The sequence below is a fragment of the Urocampus carinirostris genome, chromosome 16, assembly GCF_059441175.1.
Source record: "Urocampus carinirostris isolate Australia breed hairy pipefish chromosome 16, RoL_Ucar_1.0, whole genome shotgun sequence".
In the NCBI taxonomy this organism is placed as follows: domain Eukaryota; kingdom Metazoa; phylum Chordata; class Actinopteri; order Syngnathiformes; family Syngnathidae; genus Urocampus; species Urocampus carinirostris.
In genome coordinates, this window is record NC_142364.1 from 32,391,715 (window position 1) to 32,411,384 (window position 19,670).

Here is a 19,670-nt window from a genome sequence, read left to right on the forward strand (position 1 = left end):
ACTTGCGGTGGAATAACATTGCTCCCGGGTTATTGAATATTTACTTCCGGTTCTCTGTCACGAAAAGGCAACACTTTCGTTCACACTAGATAATTTGCAATTTATAGAATAGAAATGTGTTGCAAATTGTTTAATTTTGTACCGATTGCTATGTGAACCAATAGATTTTAGGTGAGTTGTATTTCCTTGCGTGTGGTCATTCCGCCATGTATAATCTAACACGATTGTTTTCAAGTTTTAATGTGAACGGGTTTGCGGGCGTGCGCACTAGTCTGCGCATTTGTAGGCTACTTTGAGTCAGTTTTTCTGCATCTTGCCTTTTGCTTTTGGGTGTCTAATAAAACAAAGGCTTGGTAACGTGAACATGAATGAAAATGATAATACAAGTTAAAGTCATAACCTTGTTTACAAATTGTACGAAGCAAATTTAATAGAGTTTATTGTACTGCATCAGATTAAAATTTACAATTGAAAAACGGTAAACTAATCAGGGTATCGTTTTTTTTCTTTTTAGTGAACCTTTTTTCATCAGCATTTGATTTGTTTGTGCCATTGCAAAACCCCTCCTACTGTGCGTTGTATGCCAAAATTGCAAGTCAAATTTATTTGATTTCATCCACTTTATTTGAAACCAGTTTTAAAAGGGGGCGTAGATTAGTACAATTGCTAGAGCGAAGGATAGAGTGATGGATGGAGAGATTGATAGATGGAGCGAGTAATGGTTGAATGGATAAAGCAAGATAGAGTGTGGGATAGATAGATAGATAGTGTCGACATAAGACAATCCGCGTCTCACTGCGTGTTCAATTTCTGGGACAATATCGAGTATTCGGACACAGAAAGAAAAAGCTGGAGAGAAAAAGTTCTTATGAGGACATTTATTACAAAGTTACAAATAAAATTAGAACAGAGTGCACTCAGGACCAATTGATCAGGGCAGTGCTCTCCCACCAAAGGCAAAAAGTGCTCTAGTATCAATTTGTACTGAACACAATAATAATCGTTTTAAATGTTCTTCAATCCTCAAAAATGTAAATTCTAAATTGTTATCGAAAATTAAATCACATTAGCTCAGGCTTCGGATAATGAATTACTAACTGCATCTCATGGTTTCTATTTTTTGCTGCAGCGCAACATGGGTCGTCAAAGGAGGACTTCATTCCGAGAGAGTACACCTGTGGTGGCGCTCTGCCTTGCAGCTTTACTCATGATTAACATCTCAATATACTTTTATTTAGACTCTGTGTATCAGTCGGATGGACAACCTGTGGCCCCTCATACCGGCTGCATGACCCAACAATTTAAAATGGCAACAATGAAGAACTGCACACCTTGGCTGCAATGTACTCAGATACAAGTGGAAGTCCGCAAGCTGAGACTTATCGGCCAAGGGGCAGTTAAAAAGGTACATCTCACGAGTCCCGGATGTCTTTTGGACCTCGGGCTTTTGGGCTATATCTGGTCCACTTCTTTACAGACATTTTAGTCAAAAAAGGAAATAAGTTGTATTGCCCATTTGATATTTACCAAATATACTCCAAAAAGTAAAGCTTTTTTTTTTTTTACTTTTCTGAAGTGTTTGAATTTTCACATTTTCACCCAAGTAAACACAACCCTTACATCTTTTCAAAAACTTTTAAACCAGTTTTTGCTGGGTGGCATCAGTTTTAACTAACGCTTGCTCTTAAGTACTGTTCTGTGCGACTGACTAAAAAAATCCACAAAATGTGAGTAATGTAACAAAATATACCTTTTTTTAAACTTGGACTTATCTCGTAAAATTTCCAATAGTAGTCAATTCATTAAAATATGATTTTTATTTATCTTTTAATTTCCTGTTAACTTAGCCTAATGTAACTTAATTTAATCTAAGCTTTTGGACCTGTGTGATAAAGGTTTGATTGCCATACGCATGACTGTTGTTGCGTACCATTATTTCAAGAAATGCTCACAAACAATGTTTGAATTATCTTGTCAAATATATTTTTTTGTTTCGGGAATGTTTTGACTCAAAGAGCCATAATTGTAAAATATATTTTTTTTTCCACAGAGTGAGCAACACCATATATTTTAAGACAAAATTCAGCATAACCACCCGACTTGCTTCCCAGACATAAGCAAATTTTTCAGCACGTTTTATTGTGATATTAGATTATTTGATAAAATGTATAGAAAAATAATAATCCCAGATAGCCTTTGTCCCATTTCAACAATGATACCACTTTAAACATGTCTCCCTCCTACAGTTTAGATCATTGAGGCTCATTTTACTAGCATTCTGTTTTTCCGTAAATAATAATTGTAAAACAAGGTGCAAGCAGAGTCATTTTGTATGTATGTCACAAATAACTGCAAAAAAAAGTTCATGGATGTATTTCCCAGTACAGTGGGCGCGTGAGAGAGAGAGAGGGGAGCATGTTGTGTGTGCATAGCTTTGCCTACTGCTACAACTCACCCAATCAAATTGTTCTGAATGCTTGACTAGGGGTTCAGGTAATTGCAGTTTATTCTGTGGCTTTTTAATCAAAAAGTGTCTCAACAGTGAACATACATTATTTAATAGGCTTACATATATAGGATTTTTTAGCGATGTTCAGCCAAAACAGAGTATGTTGTTGTGCCACCTTGACTGTAAACTGTAGTGCCCTTTATATACTGGACCGAAATGACATTTGTAATAAGCGTTGCTCACACACACACACCAAACCCGACATGGAGCTCACTGTTATTGGAACGTAATGGAGGAATATGTGCTCATAAAAAGAGCCATATATGGCTTGCAAGCCATAGTTTCCTGACCCCTCATATAGATGATTGAAGAAGTAATCAAATCCCTTTAAAAAAAAGCGTGGTGAAATACAACATCTAAATTATCCATTGCTTCTCCCCGGAAGATTTTGTTGCTTTACTTTAAAATCATGAAATGACAATTGGTGAGTAAGTAGTTCTCCAGAAAATATTGATGAACTTTAATGCATAATATGAAATTATTATTGAATACTTTGAAAAATAATGGTTAGAACAACAATGCATTTGAGGAATATCGGAAATGTTTTCCTAGAGCACATTTACTTAAATTTACACTTTATCTAAGGCTAAAACATCTGTATTGACATGGAATGCTGCTTGAACCATCAAACATGCACAATAGCCCAATTCTCATATAAATAATAAACACAAACTAAATTATCCGTACGACATTTTATTTTTATTGTGCTACAATTATTAGCATTAGTGCAGTACACTGGCCAATACAAATATGATGACGTATGATCTTATCTGATTGTCTGGCAAGGTAGTAGTATTTCTTTTAAACAAAATATAAAACTACCATAATATGAACATTTACACCATGATAAAAGATATTGACGAAAAACTTTTAGAGAGTAACACAACCATTACTACCATGTGTGTTAATTCTACACTTTTCCAACACTTTTAGGTGTTCTTAGCAGAATGGAAGGGACAAAAGGTAGCTGTGTCCATACTGTCGTCTCCGCACTACGCTCAGGATTTTCTTCATGGATTGTCAATGATAAAAGAACTACAGGGTCCCCTGGTGGTACAGCTGGTAGGATTTTGTCTTGAAGATCATACCTTCGTCACAGAGTACCATCCATTGGGCTCACTTTTAAATTTGAATTCAGTTCTAGAACAGGAGCAGCAAAAACACCGTAACACTTGGCAGACGCGTATGTTGTTAGCAATAGATTATGTCTCAATCCTCCATTATCTTCACAACAGTCCAGCCGGTCAGAGAGTGATGTGCGATTCCAACACACTGGAAAAAACACTTTCTCAGTTTCTGCTCACAAATGACTTTCACCTTGTAGTAAATGACCTGGACGCGCTGCCAGAAGTGGATGCAACCAGGGGCTTGATGGTCAAATGTGGCCACAGGGAGCTCATTGGTGAATTTGTGGCACCTGAGCAGTTGTGGCCATTTATTCAACCGGAGAAGCCATTTTCAGATGATCTCATGCATGAGTACGATGAAAGGACAGATATCTGGAAAATCCCAGATTTGGTACGGTTCCTGATGGGAAATGTGACTGGAGGAGATTTGATTCACTTTCATCTTTTTCAAACTCATAAAGAGTGTAAGGCAAAAGACCCAAAACTCCGCCCGTCTGCTCTTGATGTGTTGAAAGTTTACAAGGGAGTTTATAGCAACATGACGCGAGACAATGCTCAGATCAGTTAAATAATTTTATTATTTCTGTTAAATGTACACTATTGTAAATGTCTATAGCAGTGGTCCACAGCCTTTACTGTACCACAGACCGATTCAATGTCTGACAATATTCTTGTGGCCTGACCACATAATAACATAAGTAATAATAATAACAAAAGTAATGAACATAAATCGACTGTATTGACTAGACCACTACAGATCTAGATAACATAGGAAAAGGCATTAGGTTGTATCTCATTATCATTTTGGTTTTCTGTCTCTCACTGCCCTGCAACTGCCTGGCAACCAGTTCAGACTGTCCAGACACTGTTTTCTCTCTCTTTCTTTCTTTTTCTTTAGTCTGCTAGTTTATTTTCTCTCATGTGGCAAAGTGTGATGTTCCAAGGAAAGCAAAGTGTCTATACTGTGTCGATCTGATCAATTATGGTACGCGAGGTTGTGTGGCACTGATCGATCATGCTAAAATGAACAAGCACAAAGCAAAAATAGCTTGCCGGTGATCAAATTATGCACTCGGATCCGCATTTAAAATCGGCAGTGAAACTAACAGTAACACCACTGGTTCAACATTATTGTTCCAAATCCTTCCACTTCAAATACTAGCAGCAGTCAACCACTGGTTCCCCTGTGTGACAGAAAATCCCAATCTGAGGTATTTATAAATTTATTTATTTATGAAATGATTTTATCTTTTGTGTTTATACAATATTTAGAACAGGATAAACAAAATTTATGACATGTATTTTCTTTAAGCATGTTCAGTTTGTGCATTCTATTTTCAAATTAATTATGAATGGTTATTAATGTATATATTTTCATACTGGACTGTCTCAGAAAATTAGAATATTGTAATAAAGTTCTTTATTTTCTGTAATGCAATTAAAAAAACAAAAATGTCATACATTCTGGATTCATTACACATCAACTGAACTATTTCAAGCCTTTTATTATTTTAATATTGCTGAATTTGGCTTACAGCTTAAGAAAACTCAAAAATCCTATTTCAAAATATTAGAATATCATGAAAAAGTATACAAGTAGGCTATTCAACTAATCACCTGGATCATCTAATTAACTCGAAACACCTTGCGAGGGTTTCCTGAGCCTTAAAAACACTTAGCTTGGTTCAGTAAACTCAATCACAAGTATGGGGAATACTGCTGATCTGACTGATGTCCAGAGGACCATCATTGATACCCTCCATCAGGAGGGTAAGACACAAAATTAAATTTCTCAAAGAGCAGGCTGTTCACAGAGTGCAGTTTCAAAGCATATCTACAAAAAGTCTGTTGGAAGGGAAAAATGTGGCCGGAAACGCTGCACAACCAAGAGAGATGACCGCAGCCTTAACAAAATTGTGAAGAAGAGCCGCTTCCAGAATTTGGGGGAGCTTCAAAGACAGTGGGCTGAAGCTGGAGTCCAGGTATCAAAAACCACAGTTCACAGACGTGTCCGGGAAATGGGCTACAATAGCCGTATTCCCATGGTCAAGCCACTTCTGAACTCAAGACAACGGAAGAAGCGTCTGACTTGGGCTATGGAGAAGAAGCACTGGACAGATGCAGAGTGGTCCAAAGTCCTCTTTTCAGACGAAAGCAAGTTTTGCATTTCATTTGGAAGTCAAGGCGCCAGAGTCTGGAGAAAGGCTGGAGAGGAGCAAAATCCAAGTTGCTTGAAATCCAGTATGAAGTTCCCACAGTCAGCAATGGTTTGGGGAGCCGTGTCAGCTGCTGGTGTTGGTCCACTGTGTTTCATCAAGTCCAGAGTAAATGCAACTGTGTACCAAAAGATTTTAGAGCACTACATGCTTCCATCTACTGAAAAGCTCTATGGAGATGAGGATTTCATTTTCCAGTATGATCTGGCACCTGCCCACAGTGCCAAAACCACCAGTAACTGGTGCACTGACCATGGCATCACTGTCCTTGATTGGCCTGCTAACTCCCCTGACCTGAACCCCATCGAGAATTTGTGGAGTATGGTTAAGAAGAAGATGAAAGACACCAGACCTACAAATGCAAATGAGCTGAAGGCCGCTATCGAAGCATCCTGGGCATCAATAACACCTCTGCAATGCCACAGGCTGATTGCCTCCATGCCACGCCAGATTGATGCAGTAATCCGTGCAAAAGGATTCCCAACCAAGTACTGGGTGCATCAATGGACATTTTCAAATGTTTGATTTAGTTTTGCTGTTATAAAATTATTTTTTTACTTGGTCTGAGGAAGTATTCTAATATTTTGAGATATGATTTTTGAGTTTTCTTAAGCTGTAAGCCAAATTCAGCAATATTAAAATAATAAGGCTTGAAATAGTTTAGTTGATGTGTAATGAATCCAGAATGTATGACATTTTTGTTTTTTTAATTGCATTACAGAAAATAAAGAACTTTATCACAATATTCTAATTTTCTGAGACAGTCCAGTATATATTGTCGATTAGTAGCTAAATACATGGTCCATCTTCATCATCAAAACACAACAACAATGGTGATGGTTGTAACATTGTAATCCCCCAATTGTTTTAAACATCTTAAAACTGAAAACAAATACATGGTTTCTGTTTTGTTGGATTTAATTCATTCTAGTGCAATTTTCACATAGCAAATAAGATAAATGCTGTTGGCTTCAGGGGGGCTTTGCCCCCCGCAACCCCTCACCGGGTTCCGCCCTGGACCTGGCCGGGGCCTGCGGCCCCTGGACCCTGGCTATTTCAGCTGAAAATGAAAATCTCCATTCTGATCCCTGGATAACTGAGTGGACACAACATTTTGCCCAAACTTGAAACGGTAGAAGAAAAATATATTTTACCAGATCACTGAGAGAAATGCAAAGAATGCGAGACGACCGGACAAGACGTTAACGAAACTAGACTAAAGACTACTCAAAAATATAGATCCGTGTTTCTCAACTGGTGGGTCTGAACCCAAAAAAAGAGTCTCTTCCTTGGCAAACAAATGCTAAGAAGAATGAAAAAACAGAGGGTCAATTACACTTTGTTTTAATCTTCTTTTTTTTTCTTAATGCAGTACCAATCCTCCCATTCCCACACCAAGAGTATGTGGAACACCAGACCAAAAGCATAAAGTTGCAATAAAACAAAGGAAACTAAAAGTGAGAGAGACAATGCATATTTATGTATACACATATATGGAAAACAGAATACGTAAATGAATGAAAAAAGGAATAAAAAGATATACTGTATATACATATGTGAACACGGAACAATACATTTAAAAGAGAATACTCATTCTTATGCTTTCCTAATTATTTTCCCCCCATTTTATTAACACTCCACTTATTGAAACATAAATATTTTGTTTGTACATGATTCAATTGTTTGTTTGTTTGTACATGATTCAAATTGAATCGTTTCTTCCGGCGCCGTCACGAATGGCAGCCACTCCAGCAGCTCCCGTGTTATTTTCGATTGTTCTCAGCTCAGGGATGCTGCTGGAAATGTGAATTTCCCTTCGGGGATGAATAAAGTATCTATCTATCTATCTATCTATCTATCTATCTACAGCCCGGTCAGTATTGAAACCGTGCATCCAGTAAGCTGCAACCAGCATGGGCTTAGTCACGATTTATAATATGAGTATAAATGCCAAGGTGCTGTAACATAAATGTTAAGTAGGTCTTACCTTAAGTTAAACAATATATTTTAAAATCGGACCACAGACAGAGAAATGTGTTCCTAGAGCCCCTGAAAGTATATTTAATTTTCTACAATTGTATAAATTGTACCAGGTCACCAAACCAAAGCGACACCTTGGGCAGGTGTTTAGATCTCCACTGCAGTAATATTCTCCTTTGTGCAAGCAGGGTGGTAGAAGCCATTATGTATACATCCCTTCTCCTCAATGTTGTGTGTTTATCCGAGGTGCCCAAAATTGGGTTGAAGATCAATATTCAGTGCTTCTGTTAATGTTTTAAAGATAGTGTACTAGTAGGCCATAAGGGCTGGACATAACAAAAACATATGGGTTGGATTGGGAGGTGTGTTTCCACACCTATTACAGCTTGCATCAGTGTTAGGAAATATTCTAGCCAGCCTGGCTTTGCAGTAGTGAATGCCACATAAGATCTTAAATTGTATGATATGTGACTTTGCACAGGAGGTGCTATCATTTACTCTCAAGAGGGCATTCTCCCAAGTCTCCTAGTCCATATCCTCGCCCAACTCATCTGTCCAGTCCACTCTAACATTTGTCACCGTCGTATTTTTGAAATAGGTAGTACTAAAGCTAATTCTGGATATTAGTCCTATATCCTTAAATTTAGATCTAAATAAATTATCTAACCCAGAAGGTAATGCTATCTATGGAAGGTTAGGATAATGAAGCTGACGGAAGTGGCAGACTTGGAAATAATGAAATAGGCTCGACCAAGGGAGCTCAAATTTCTACGTTAACTCGTTAAAGCTTGTAAAAATAGAGTCTATTTACATATCCTTGAAATGATGAATGCCTCGTTTCTGCCACGGATTAAAATCCCAAATCCATCTTGGCTGGAGGGAAGAGGTGGTTATTTTGTATGGGATTCAAAAGAAGGTTTTTAAACCCAAAGAGGTGTCTGAGTTGTCCTAAATACTCTTGAAATATGGGCACAACAGGGTTATTAGTGCATTTTTAGGCACCAATCTCCATAAGGGAATGGAGCCAATACATAATTTTTGGGATATTCGAGGCCCCATAGCAATGACAAATGTTAAGGAGAGCCAAGCCACCCTGAATTTTAGGCCTCTGTAACAGCTCCAACCATCATATTCTAGACTTTTTCCCATGTCATAGGCAAGCAATTAGAGCCTTGTCAATACATTAAAAAATATATATTGGGGAGATAGAGCGGGGCAGTGTATTCATTTAGGCCCAGTGGTTAGCGCGTGTGCGGCACAGTTCTGAGGTCATGAAATCGAACCTCCTGTGTGGAGTTTGCATGTTGTCCCTGTGCTTGTGTGGGTTTCCGGTTTCCTCTCACATTCACAAAACATGCATGTCAGGTTGATCGGCCGGTCCAAATTGTCCCTTGGTGTGAATAAGCGAGTGAATTGTCTGTCTCTGTGTGCCCTGCGATTGCCTGGAAACCAGTCCAGGGTGTACCCTGCCCACTGCCCGAGGATGGCTGCGATGGGCTCCTGCACCCCCGCGACCCTAGTGAGGATAAGCGGTGCAGATAATGGATGGATGGAGATAGAGCGGAATACATTGAAACAGGTAAAGAAACTTTGGAAGCACAATTATTTGTTCACGATTTACTTTACCTAAGGATATATAGAGCCTTCTCCACTTCTGTAGGTCCTATTTTACTTTTTCAAATAATGGATAGAAGATTTCTTGGTAAAGATTTCACATCTCTCTTGTAATGTATAGGCCCAAGTATTTAAAGCCATTTTTAGAGATTTTGAAAAGAAGATGATCATCTTGTATTTGGAGAGCTAGGTTGTTGACGGGGTATCATTCACTTTTATTGAAGTTTAGTTTGTACCCAGAGATGGCACCAAAGCTTCTCAGGGTGTGGATAATGTAGGGAGAACACAAAACGGGGTCGGATATGTACAATAATAAATCATCCGCATAAAGTAATATTCTGTGGCTATTTTAGAGCAGTTTAAGGCGGTCGCTTATATGCGATGCAGGCTTATATGCGGGTTTATGCAGTAGTAGAAGTCGTTTTGGTTTTCCTGGTCATTTTGTCTTTGGGAAAAATAGGTGAATATATTTTCTTACCTATAATTTAAACTGCACAATCCTACCATTGGATACATTTGAGAACTGGAAATGTTTTCTTGATCTGAGTTGCAGCTTGTCATTAGGGTGAAATGGTGGGTCCTGAAGTCAGACCAGTTGAGAACCAGTGACATAGATGAAATGAAAATGAAATGAAATGATCTGCATTTCTATAGCGCTTTTCAAGTCAATGACTTCCCAAAGCGCTTTACATTGTGCTTCACATTTCCCAATAGCGGCCGTGATCTGTGCAGCCATGTAAGGCGCTAACCTGCTTATTGGGGGTAATTGGGGGTTCAATGTCTTACCCAAGGACACTTCGACATGTAACACGGACAAGCCGGGATTCGAACTAGGATCCCTAAATCCTAAGACAATCGCTCTACCTCCTGAGCTACTGCCGCCCCACCAAGATAGATAATCATAAAGTGTATTAATCACAACCAAATTAATAATGATGATCAAAATAATAAGGTGAGGATTAAATAATTAAACACAAGTTTGTTGCTAAACCATTTCCATATGGACATCTTCAGGAATATAATATTTGCCTAATGTGCAGATTTCCCTGCTTTTAAACATGTTGTGCCTTAAAGTGACAACTCGATTTCACTGCTGTTCCTCTAGAACATCGGTTTTCAAATTGTGGGACAGGCTCTGTCAAGGGGGGCGTGTTTGACCTCTTAATTTAGAAAAAAATGTTTTTTTAACTGTGCCACAATAAAGTGCAACTGCACTTCCACTACATTAGGGAGCAGTGGCACTCTCACTTGCAGGGGGAACGGGTACAAGAGGTTTTTCTTCTTCCTAGCGGGGGGCATGACAGAAAACAATGGAATAAATAACATTCGTATGATAGTTAATGTATTTTGCTTAGTATTCAAATTTATGTTTTTTTTTTAACTGAATGTAAGTTTTTTGGGCCACTAGGTAGCACTAAAATTACACACTTTTGCTTTAAGATTGAATTGTACTTATTTTCATGAAAAATGAAACATTTTAGGTGCTCTAAATATTTGCAAATTGCATGCAATCAAAACACTGTAGCCATTTTTCTTTTATTTTGTTCTTTTCTTTGCGGCCCGGTCCTTGTCCATACAGACTACCCAGATGTTTTGGATGTGCATTTTCTTCATGTGATTGTTAGTTACCAAGAATAAAAACACATAGGGTTGAAGCAAAGATGAATTTATGTTCACATAATAAAATTCTTATATGGCGTACCCAATTTGATATTATCAATACTGAAATGTTTTCAAATTTGGGGAAAATATATAAGTTAACACATATATACTGGACTGTCTCAGAAAATTAGAATATTGTGATAAAGTTCTTTATTTTCTGTAATGCAATTAAAAAAACAAAAATGTCATACATTCTGGATTCATTACACATCCACTGAACTATTTCAAGCCTTTTATTATTTGAATATTGCTGATTTTGGCTTACAGCTGAAAAAACTCAAAAATCCTATCTTAAAATATTAGAATACTTCCCCAGACCAAGTAAAAAAATAATTTTATAACAGCAAAACTAAATCAAACATTTGAAAATGTCCATTGATGCACTCAGTACTTGGTTGGGAATCCTTTTGCACGGATTACTGCATCAATCCGGCGTGGCATGGAGGCAATCAGCCTGTGGCATTGCTGAGGTGCTATTGATGCCCAGGATGCTTCGATAGCGGCCTTCAGCTCATTTGCATTTGTATGTCTGGTGTCTTTCATCTTCTTCTTAACTATACCTCACAAATTCTCGATGGGGTTCAGGTCAGGGGAATTAGCAGGCCAATCAAGGACAGTGATGCCATGGTCAGTGCACCAGTTACTGGTGGTTTTGGCACTGTGGGCAGGTGCCAGATCATGCTGGAAAATGAAATCCTCATCTCCATAGAGCTTTTCAGCAGATGGAAGCATGTAGTGCTCTAAAATCTCTTGGTACACAGTTGCATTTACTCTGGACTTGATGAAACACAGTGGACCAACACCAGCAGCTGACATGGCTTCCCAAACCATTGCTGACTGTGGGAACATCACACTGGATTTCAAGCAACTTGGATTTTGCTCCTCTCCAGCCTTTCTCCAGACTCTGGCGCCTTGACTTCCAAATGAAATGCAAAACTTGCTTTCGTCTGAAAAGAGGACTTTGGACCACTCTGCAACTGTCCAGTGCTTCTTCTCCATAGCCCAAGTCAGACGCTTCTTCCATTGTCTTGAGTTCAGAAGTGGCTTGACCATGGGAATACGGCTATTGTAGCCCATTTCCCGGACACGTCTGTGAACTGTGGCTTTTGATACCTGGACTCCAGCTTCAGCCCACTGTCTTTGAAGCTCCCCCAAATTCTGGAAGCGGCTCTTCTTCACAATTTTGTTAAGGCTGCGGTCATCTCTCTTGGTTGTGCAGCGTTTCCGGCCACATTTTTCCCTTCCAACAGACTTTTTGTGGATATGCTTTGAAACTGCACTCTGTAAACAGCCTGCTCTTTGAGAAATTTCTTTTTGAGTCTTACCCTCCTGATGGAGGGTATCAATGATGGTCCTCTGGACAGCAGTCTTCCCCATACTTGTGATTTAGTTTACTGAACCACTGAGTGTTTTTAAGGCTCAGGAAACCCTCACAAGGTGTTTCGAGTTATTTAGATGATTCAGGTGATTAGTTGAATAGCCTACTTGTATACTTTTTCATGATATCCTAATATTTTGAGTTGGATTTTTGAGTTTTCTTAAGCTGTAAGCCAAATTCAGCAATATTAAAATAATAAAAGGCTTGAAATAGTTCAGTTGATGTGTAATGAATCCAGAATGTATGACATTTTTGTTTTTTTTAATTGCATTACAGAAAATAAAGAACTTTATCACAATATTCTAATTTTCTGAGACAGTCCAGTACATACTTTGGACATTAGGTGTATAATACTTACATTTATTTATTTTGATCTTGAATTTTTTTTAAAGTGGGTTTACATCTGATATTTTTGTCTATAATAAATTTGTCTTTACATAAAATGATATTTCTTGCTCTTTCATCCTTGTCTTGTATGGTAACATATCTGTCAACCTCAGCCAATTGAGTTTCTTATGAATGATTGCAATTCTCATTATTAAGCAATAATAAACCTGGACCGGAGAGTAGTACATTACAGTAATAGATAGATAGATAGATACTTTATTCATCCCCGAAGGGAAATTCACATTTCCAGCAGCATCCCTGAGCTGAGAACAATCGAAAATAACACGGGAGCTGCTGGAGTGGCTGCCATTCGTGACGGCGCCGGAAGAAACGATTCAATTTGAATCATGTACAAACAAACAAACAATTGAATCATGTACAAACAAACAAACAAACAAAATATTTATGTTTCAATAAGTGGAGTGTTAATAAAATGGGGGGAAAATAATTAGGAAAGCATAAGAGTGAATTAAAACCTTCTTCTCCTTCTTCTCTTTTCAGTTCTTACCTTGTTCTTCTCCTTTCAGTTCTTACCTTGTTCTTCTTCTCCTCTCAGTTCTTACCTTGTTCTTTAGGGTGGATCTGTAATAGCGACGGGAGGTAACAAACGCATGAATTATAATCTCTGCATCGGACTGGGACGGCATAGGGCAAATTTGAAGAATGTTGCGAAGATGGAAAAAAAGCTGTTCTAGTAATATTCTTAACGTGTGTTTGAAAGGACAGATTGGTTTCAAATATGACACCTAAATTTTAGACTGTGTCACTCTGGGTGATATTACATTTGTCAGTGTTCAGAGCAGTTTTGAGAACAAGTCACTGCATTTAGATAGACCAATAGTTAACATTTCGGTCTTTTCAGAGTTTAGGCGCAAGAAGTTGAGTGACATCCATTTTTTTATCTCAGTGAGGCAGGCCTCCGAATTTCCAGTTTAGTGTGGCAGATTCCTCCATCAGAAGATGTAGTTGAGTGTCATCTGCGTAGCAATGGAAACTGATATTATACTTGCAAATAATATCACCTAATAGAAGCATGTGAATGCTGAAAAGAAGGGGTCAAGTACTGATAACTAAATGTAACAGTAAAGGGCTCAGAGGTCATTTCACCATATTTAACACACTGCGTCCTACCTGAGAGGTAGGATTTGAATCATAAGAGGAAGGTTCCTGAGAGACCAATCCATTTTCCTAACCGGTTTAGGAAGACATTGTGGTCCACACTGTCAAAAGCAGCACGAATGTGCAGCAGCAGCGAGAATGATAAAGCGTGGGAGTCCATTGCCAGTAGAATCATTGGTTACCTTAGTCAGGGCTCAGTAGAGTGGTTAGCCCTGAATCCTGATTGCATGTGTGTGTATGTATATAACAGTATACTGGACTGTCTCAGAAAATTAGAATATTGTGATAAAGTTCTTTATTTTCTGTTATCCAATTAAAAAAACAAAAATGTCATACATTCTGGATTCATTACACATCAACTGAACTATTTCAAGCCTTTTATTATTTGAATATTGCTGATTTTGGCTTACAGCTGAAAAAAACTCAAAAATCCTATCTCAAAATATTAGAATACTTCCTCAGACCAAGTAAAAAAATAATTTTACAACAGCAAAACTAAATCAATCTTTTGAAAATGTCCATTGATGCACTCAGTAGTTGGTTGGGAATCCTTTTGCACGGATTACTGCATCAATACGGCGTGGCATGGAGGCAATCAGCCTGTGGAATCACTGAGGTGTTATTGATGCCCAGGATGCTTCGATAGCGGCCTTCAGCTCAATTGCATTTGTAGGTCTGGTGTTTTTCATCTTCTTCTTAACTATACCCCACAGATTCTCGATGGGGTTCAGGTCAGGGGAATTAGAAGGCCAATCAAGGACAGTGATGCCATGGTCAGTGCACCAGTTACTGGTGGTTTTGGCACTGTGGGCAGGTGCCAGATCATGCTGGAAGATGAAATCCTCATCTCCATAGAGCTTTTCAGCAGATGGAAGCATGTAGTGCTCTAAAATCTCTTGGTACTGTCAAAGCTAACCATATTTAGTTAATTGTGTATTTCTCTGTCTTCTATGTTACAAATAATCCTGATGAGCTTGACTTATATTACAACTCGTTTTCCACTATTGTACTATTTTTGAACCGAAAGATATATATGACGTCGTTGGTTATTACTGCGCATGTGCGAACTTTGAACCGTAGACGTATGTGTGACGTCATTGATACTTTCTGCGCATGCGCACGCTTTTGAACAAAATCCGGTTGCAACGCGGGAAACTTGTGAGACGGTGAGACTTTTTGAATCCGTCTGCCCACTGCAGTGAATAAATTCTAAAACTACATTTGCCTCTCTTACTGATCACTCCAGTTTAACCTATTACGAAAATATTAACCCTAACATTTTTGATGTCGAAACCCGGACGGTACGTAGTATTTTGAAGTTGAAAACGAAAAAAAAAAAAAAACAATGAATTCTACCGCGTGGTCTAGAACAAAGGAAACCCTTCAAAGTCCGCGTCACCGTCAACGAACCAGGATAAAGTGGTTGGTAAGAGATGCATTTGTAATATAAAAATTTGGAATAATTCTAAGAACGAAGCCATTTTTATAAAAAGATAAAGTTGAATTGGCCACAGAGAGAGACAATAGTGTTGGACGGGCGCCATATGTGGGCTTGAGAAGCCATTACAAAACCTTAGCTAAGTAAATACCCAAAAGGAATCAGAATAAAATACGAAGTATTTTAAATACTCAAACTTTTTGTTTGAGACGGAATGGATTGATTGCCTCGGGACGGAAATGTCGACACTAACCCCGCGGTGGGGTCGGTAGAATGGGAAAGAAAAGTAAGGGGGAGGGGTACAGAGACGACCCCCCACTTTTCCCATTGTCCTTTTTCAAAAAAAGGACGGGTCCCTCTGTGGTTATATAAAATAAAATAAGGTTTAAGTAAACTGCATGGCTTCATAAAAAAGTGTACACGGTCTAAAATTAAACTAATTTTTTGTGGGCCCACTCTGTCTTGTCAAATGTTTTATGTTTGTTCAATGTGTAAATGTTTGTATTCTTTCCTATATTCTTATTCTTCTTGTCTTATATGTTTGAGCTAGCTTTTTAATCGGCCCACGTAACTGAAAAGAAAAAAAAAATATAGAAAAATACGAAGATTATTGCCGCAAACGAGAGAGCGCGCGCATTTTTAAAAGGAAAAAAAATAGGAAGCGAAGTGCACATTGCAACGAGAGAAACGTTTTTTTTTAAGAGTAAGACAGTTTAAAAAATGTTGTTTTTGGGTGGAACCGAGAGCACATCGCGTTAGGAATCGAAAACGTTCGTTTTTTGGGAAATCGGCGTTTGACGCTAACGGTGTACAACATAACGCCTGCGGGCCTAAGGGGTTCCAAAAAATATTTTTTTTCGGTCCAAATTTTTTTTTGTTTTTTCAATTGGAAAACGATAAATTTAGGTGTGCTAAGTTTAGAAAACTTATGTTTGAGTTATTTTAGATGCATTAAATGAGTTAATGCCAGAATAACACTTACTAAAGATACAATAACAAAAATAAAGATAGAATATTCCGGTTTTCAGTTCTAAATTAGAAAATTAAGGACTGTAAAGACGGGGGAAGTATCAAATTGAGCAAATTGGAATGGATAAAAGTTATTGCCAAATTAATACAAAACAATAAAAAAAAAAATTTATTCGATGAATTTTTTTTGTTTCTTGATTTTTTTTATGTATTTGGGTTTGTGTATTCTCAACTTTGAATATTTTTTTTATATATATAAATCAAGGATTACAAGAATAGAAAGAAAATTCTATTTGGTTAATTAACTTTTTATGAAACCAGGGTTGTTGTTTTTTTGTTTTTCTCTTTTTGGTTAAAGGAAGAAAATGGGTCAGACCAATAGGGAGTTGTTAGATGGACAGTGAAAGTTCGAAGTTTTTGAAGAAAGGTTTTAAAGGAAGTAGGCACGAAGATCAGATTGAAGGCTGAATTAGTTCACGAAAAGATGAGGAAAGGAAGAGACACAAGATGTGGATTGATCAGAGCGGAAAAAGAAGAAAGGATAATGCAAGTAAATAAGAGTTGGTAGAAGGAAGTGGAATACAAGTAAGAGAAAGAAGGAATGTAAAAGGGAAAAGTTATTTAAAGAAAAAAAATAATTCGCTGAAAATTGGATATGAAAAACTTGAGACAAAAGTATGAAAAACATCACATTAGTGTTTTTGGAGTTCCTCTAGGGTCTTGAAAAACACTATATAAATGCAAACCATTTATAATAGATTAGAATATACCTTTACCGACATAGTTACAAAATGGGTTAACATATTGTGACTGACAATGAAATTTGGCATAACAATCCATCTTTAGAGTAAGGTAAAGGAACAGAGAAGTAAGGTTATAGTTATAATTGATACAATATTTACACAAAAATAATTGCATGTAAGATGTTACATACAATTGAGGTTTGTGTAATATGCATTTGGTGAATAGACATCACAGTAAAAAAGTTGTCAGCATTGTGCAAAACATGTGACAGTATTTTTATAGATAAGCTATAAAAATTAACGGAAATTATTGAAAGGATGAAAATCTATTTGAAGGCAAATGAACATAGATATACTATCGAACACTACACTATTTCGTTGCCATAATGGAAAATATTATAGACTATAGAAAAATAGTTGGAACCATCATGAAACACTACAAAGGACCTAAGGTAAAGTTTGAGTTTACAGCAAAAGTGTTGCACTAACAATGTTTTGAGTTCTAGAATTTTGGTTCTTGTCTCATTTGGACTCAACAACCCGCTGAGGAGAAAATGGGAGAAAATGGGATCAGCGAAAGGTAGCACAAATAACATGATGAAGATATTACATGTGATGAACAATGGTAAGTGAAAAACCAATTTTTATGATATTAAAGGAATATGTCATCAATAAAGGTGTTACAGGTGAGAACCAGAAAAGTTTTGTGTTCATATTCGGCCGGTATGAACCATAACTATGACAAGTAGATCTCATCTTGTTGGAGTCCATCACAGCAATCATCGAGCAGCGATTGGAGGACACCCTGAACTGGTTGCAAGCCAATTGCAGGGCACACAAAGATACACAATTCACTAGCTCATTCACACGTAGGGACAATTTGGACCAGCCAGTCCACCTGAAATGCATGTTTTTGAATGAGGTAAGTAATCCGGATAGCCGGACGGAAACAATGAGATCATGCAGGCTCCGCACAAGAGCCAGTGGCTGGCTTGGAACACACACACCTGTTCCCAGGTCCTTAGTAATGCCGCACACGTGCTGGCCAATGCGCCACCGTGCTGCACACACATATATAATATATATATATATGAAACAATTTTAATACTGAACTATCAATAATGATAATATGATAGGGATTTTGAATTCCCTGTACTAGCTTGCTAAAAGATTTATAGATCTTGGGAGAGATCTAATAACCCCTGAAATTAAGTGTTACAAAGATATCTGCGTATTCATTCAGTTTTGATCATCAAATTATTAATTTATTTTCTGCATTTGTTAATGGTAATTGCAAATAACAGGCTTGTCTTTTTTCCATTTTTCTACTTTCTGTACTTCTCTCTTTAACATCTTAGTACAACACAATTCGTGATATCAATCATCAAAGCAAATGAGCCGTAAAAGCAAGCTCTCTTTGATGAATTGAACAAGGAAAAAAGCCGTTTGTCTAATAAAGACTGACCTTCACTCGACAAGAATTACCAACAACAATGACGTAATCTCGAAGCGATGAGATCTCGTTAGCTAAGATCGGCGTGCAGGAAAATAAAACTCGTATAACAAAACCAAATTAATGATTAGGCTTGTAATGTGTTAAATCTTTGTTAAAGAGTAACTAAATGATAATGACAATTTAAAGGGAAAAAAGTTGCGTCCCCAGCATAAATAACGTGGGGAAATGAAAACAATGAGTGTATAATACAAGATAACTATACAGAATAGTTTAAAAAGAAAGAATATTTGAGTAACCGAACTAATCATTTTTTGTTGAATATGCGAATAGCAAAAGGGTAATAACTTTAAGACATGTAGTTTTGCTCCTGATAAAGCAGGGACGAAAAAAGCAATGAAGATGACTGGAAAAACGTCCATAATTTTAGTGTTCATCTTCTCGTTCGTAAATGGACAAATTCAAAAGAGGCGTAATATGTAAAGGTTATTTCCTTAGTTGTTCTCGTATTCAATAATAGATTACTCTCAATAGGTCATTTGAACCATTTCAAATGATCAAAATTTTGAAAGAAGTTTGAAAATGACGACAAATTAACACAAAAAAGAATTGGAGACTAGAAATCATAACGTAGCTGAAGCTATTTCAGTCACTGAATCTATTTTTTTCTTTTAAACAGGAAAAAAAAGAAACAAGTATTAAGTCGGACCAGATCGTTAATTTGTTTAGCTTTAATCACAAGGGATCTCGAAAGGATGCTTAGAACGAAGACTAGTGCGTAGAAACAAAGATTGTTGCGCAAAATAAAAGATAATGAATAAACAAAATAGATACACTCAACAAGATAATTCATAAGTGACAAGTATGTATTCTATATTGAATCAATAACAAAAGATTGATTATGGTTACAGAGAGAACAAAATACAATTAGAAAACTTATGACATTAAGTTCGATTTGGCATTTTTTGAGAATTTTTTTTTAGATCTTTTGAGATTTTTGATGTTTAGATAGTGTGAGAATTTGGAATTTTGACAAATTTAGCCCAAAGGAAATTGGGAGGACAATTGATTACAC

General features: G+C 37.2%; 1 protein-coding gene across 3 annotated transcripts in view; it reads left to right on the plus strand.

Annotated features, from left to right (window-relative positions):
• pomk (protein O-mannose kinase) overlaps positions 1-19,670 on the plus strand; it is a 30,034-nt gene that overhangs the window by 7,205 nt on the left and 3,159 nt on the right. The window contains exons 1-3 of one of the 3 annotated variants that reach the window (XM_088355600.1): positions 21-171; positions 1,130-1,405; positions 3,443-3,571. In XM_088355600.1, the coding sequence (XP_088211726.1) occupies positions 1,136-1,405; positions 3,443-3,571 (399 nt within the window). In that variant the 5' untranslated portion in view covers positions 21-171; positions 1,130-1,135. Of the gene's footprint in view, positions 1-20; positions 172-1,129; positions 1,406-3,442; positions 6,774-19,670 lie in introns of those variants that run through there. The other 2 variants (XM_088355598.1, XM_088355599.1) reach the window with 2 other exon arrangements.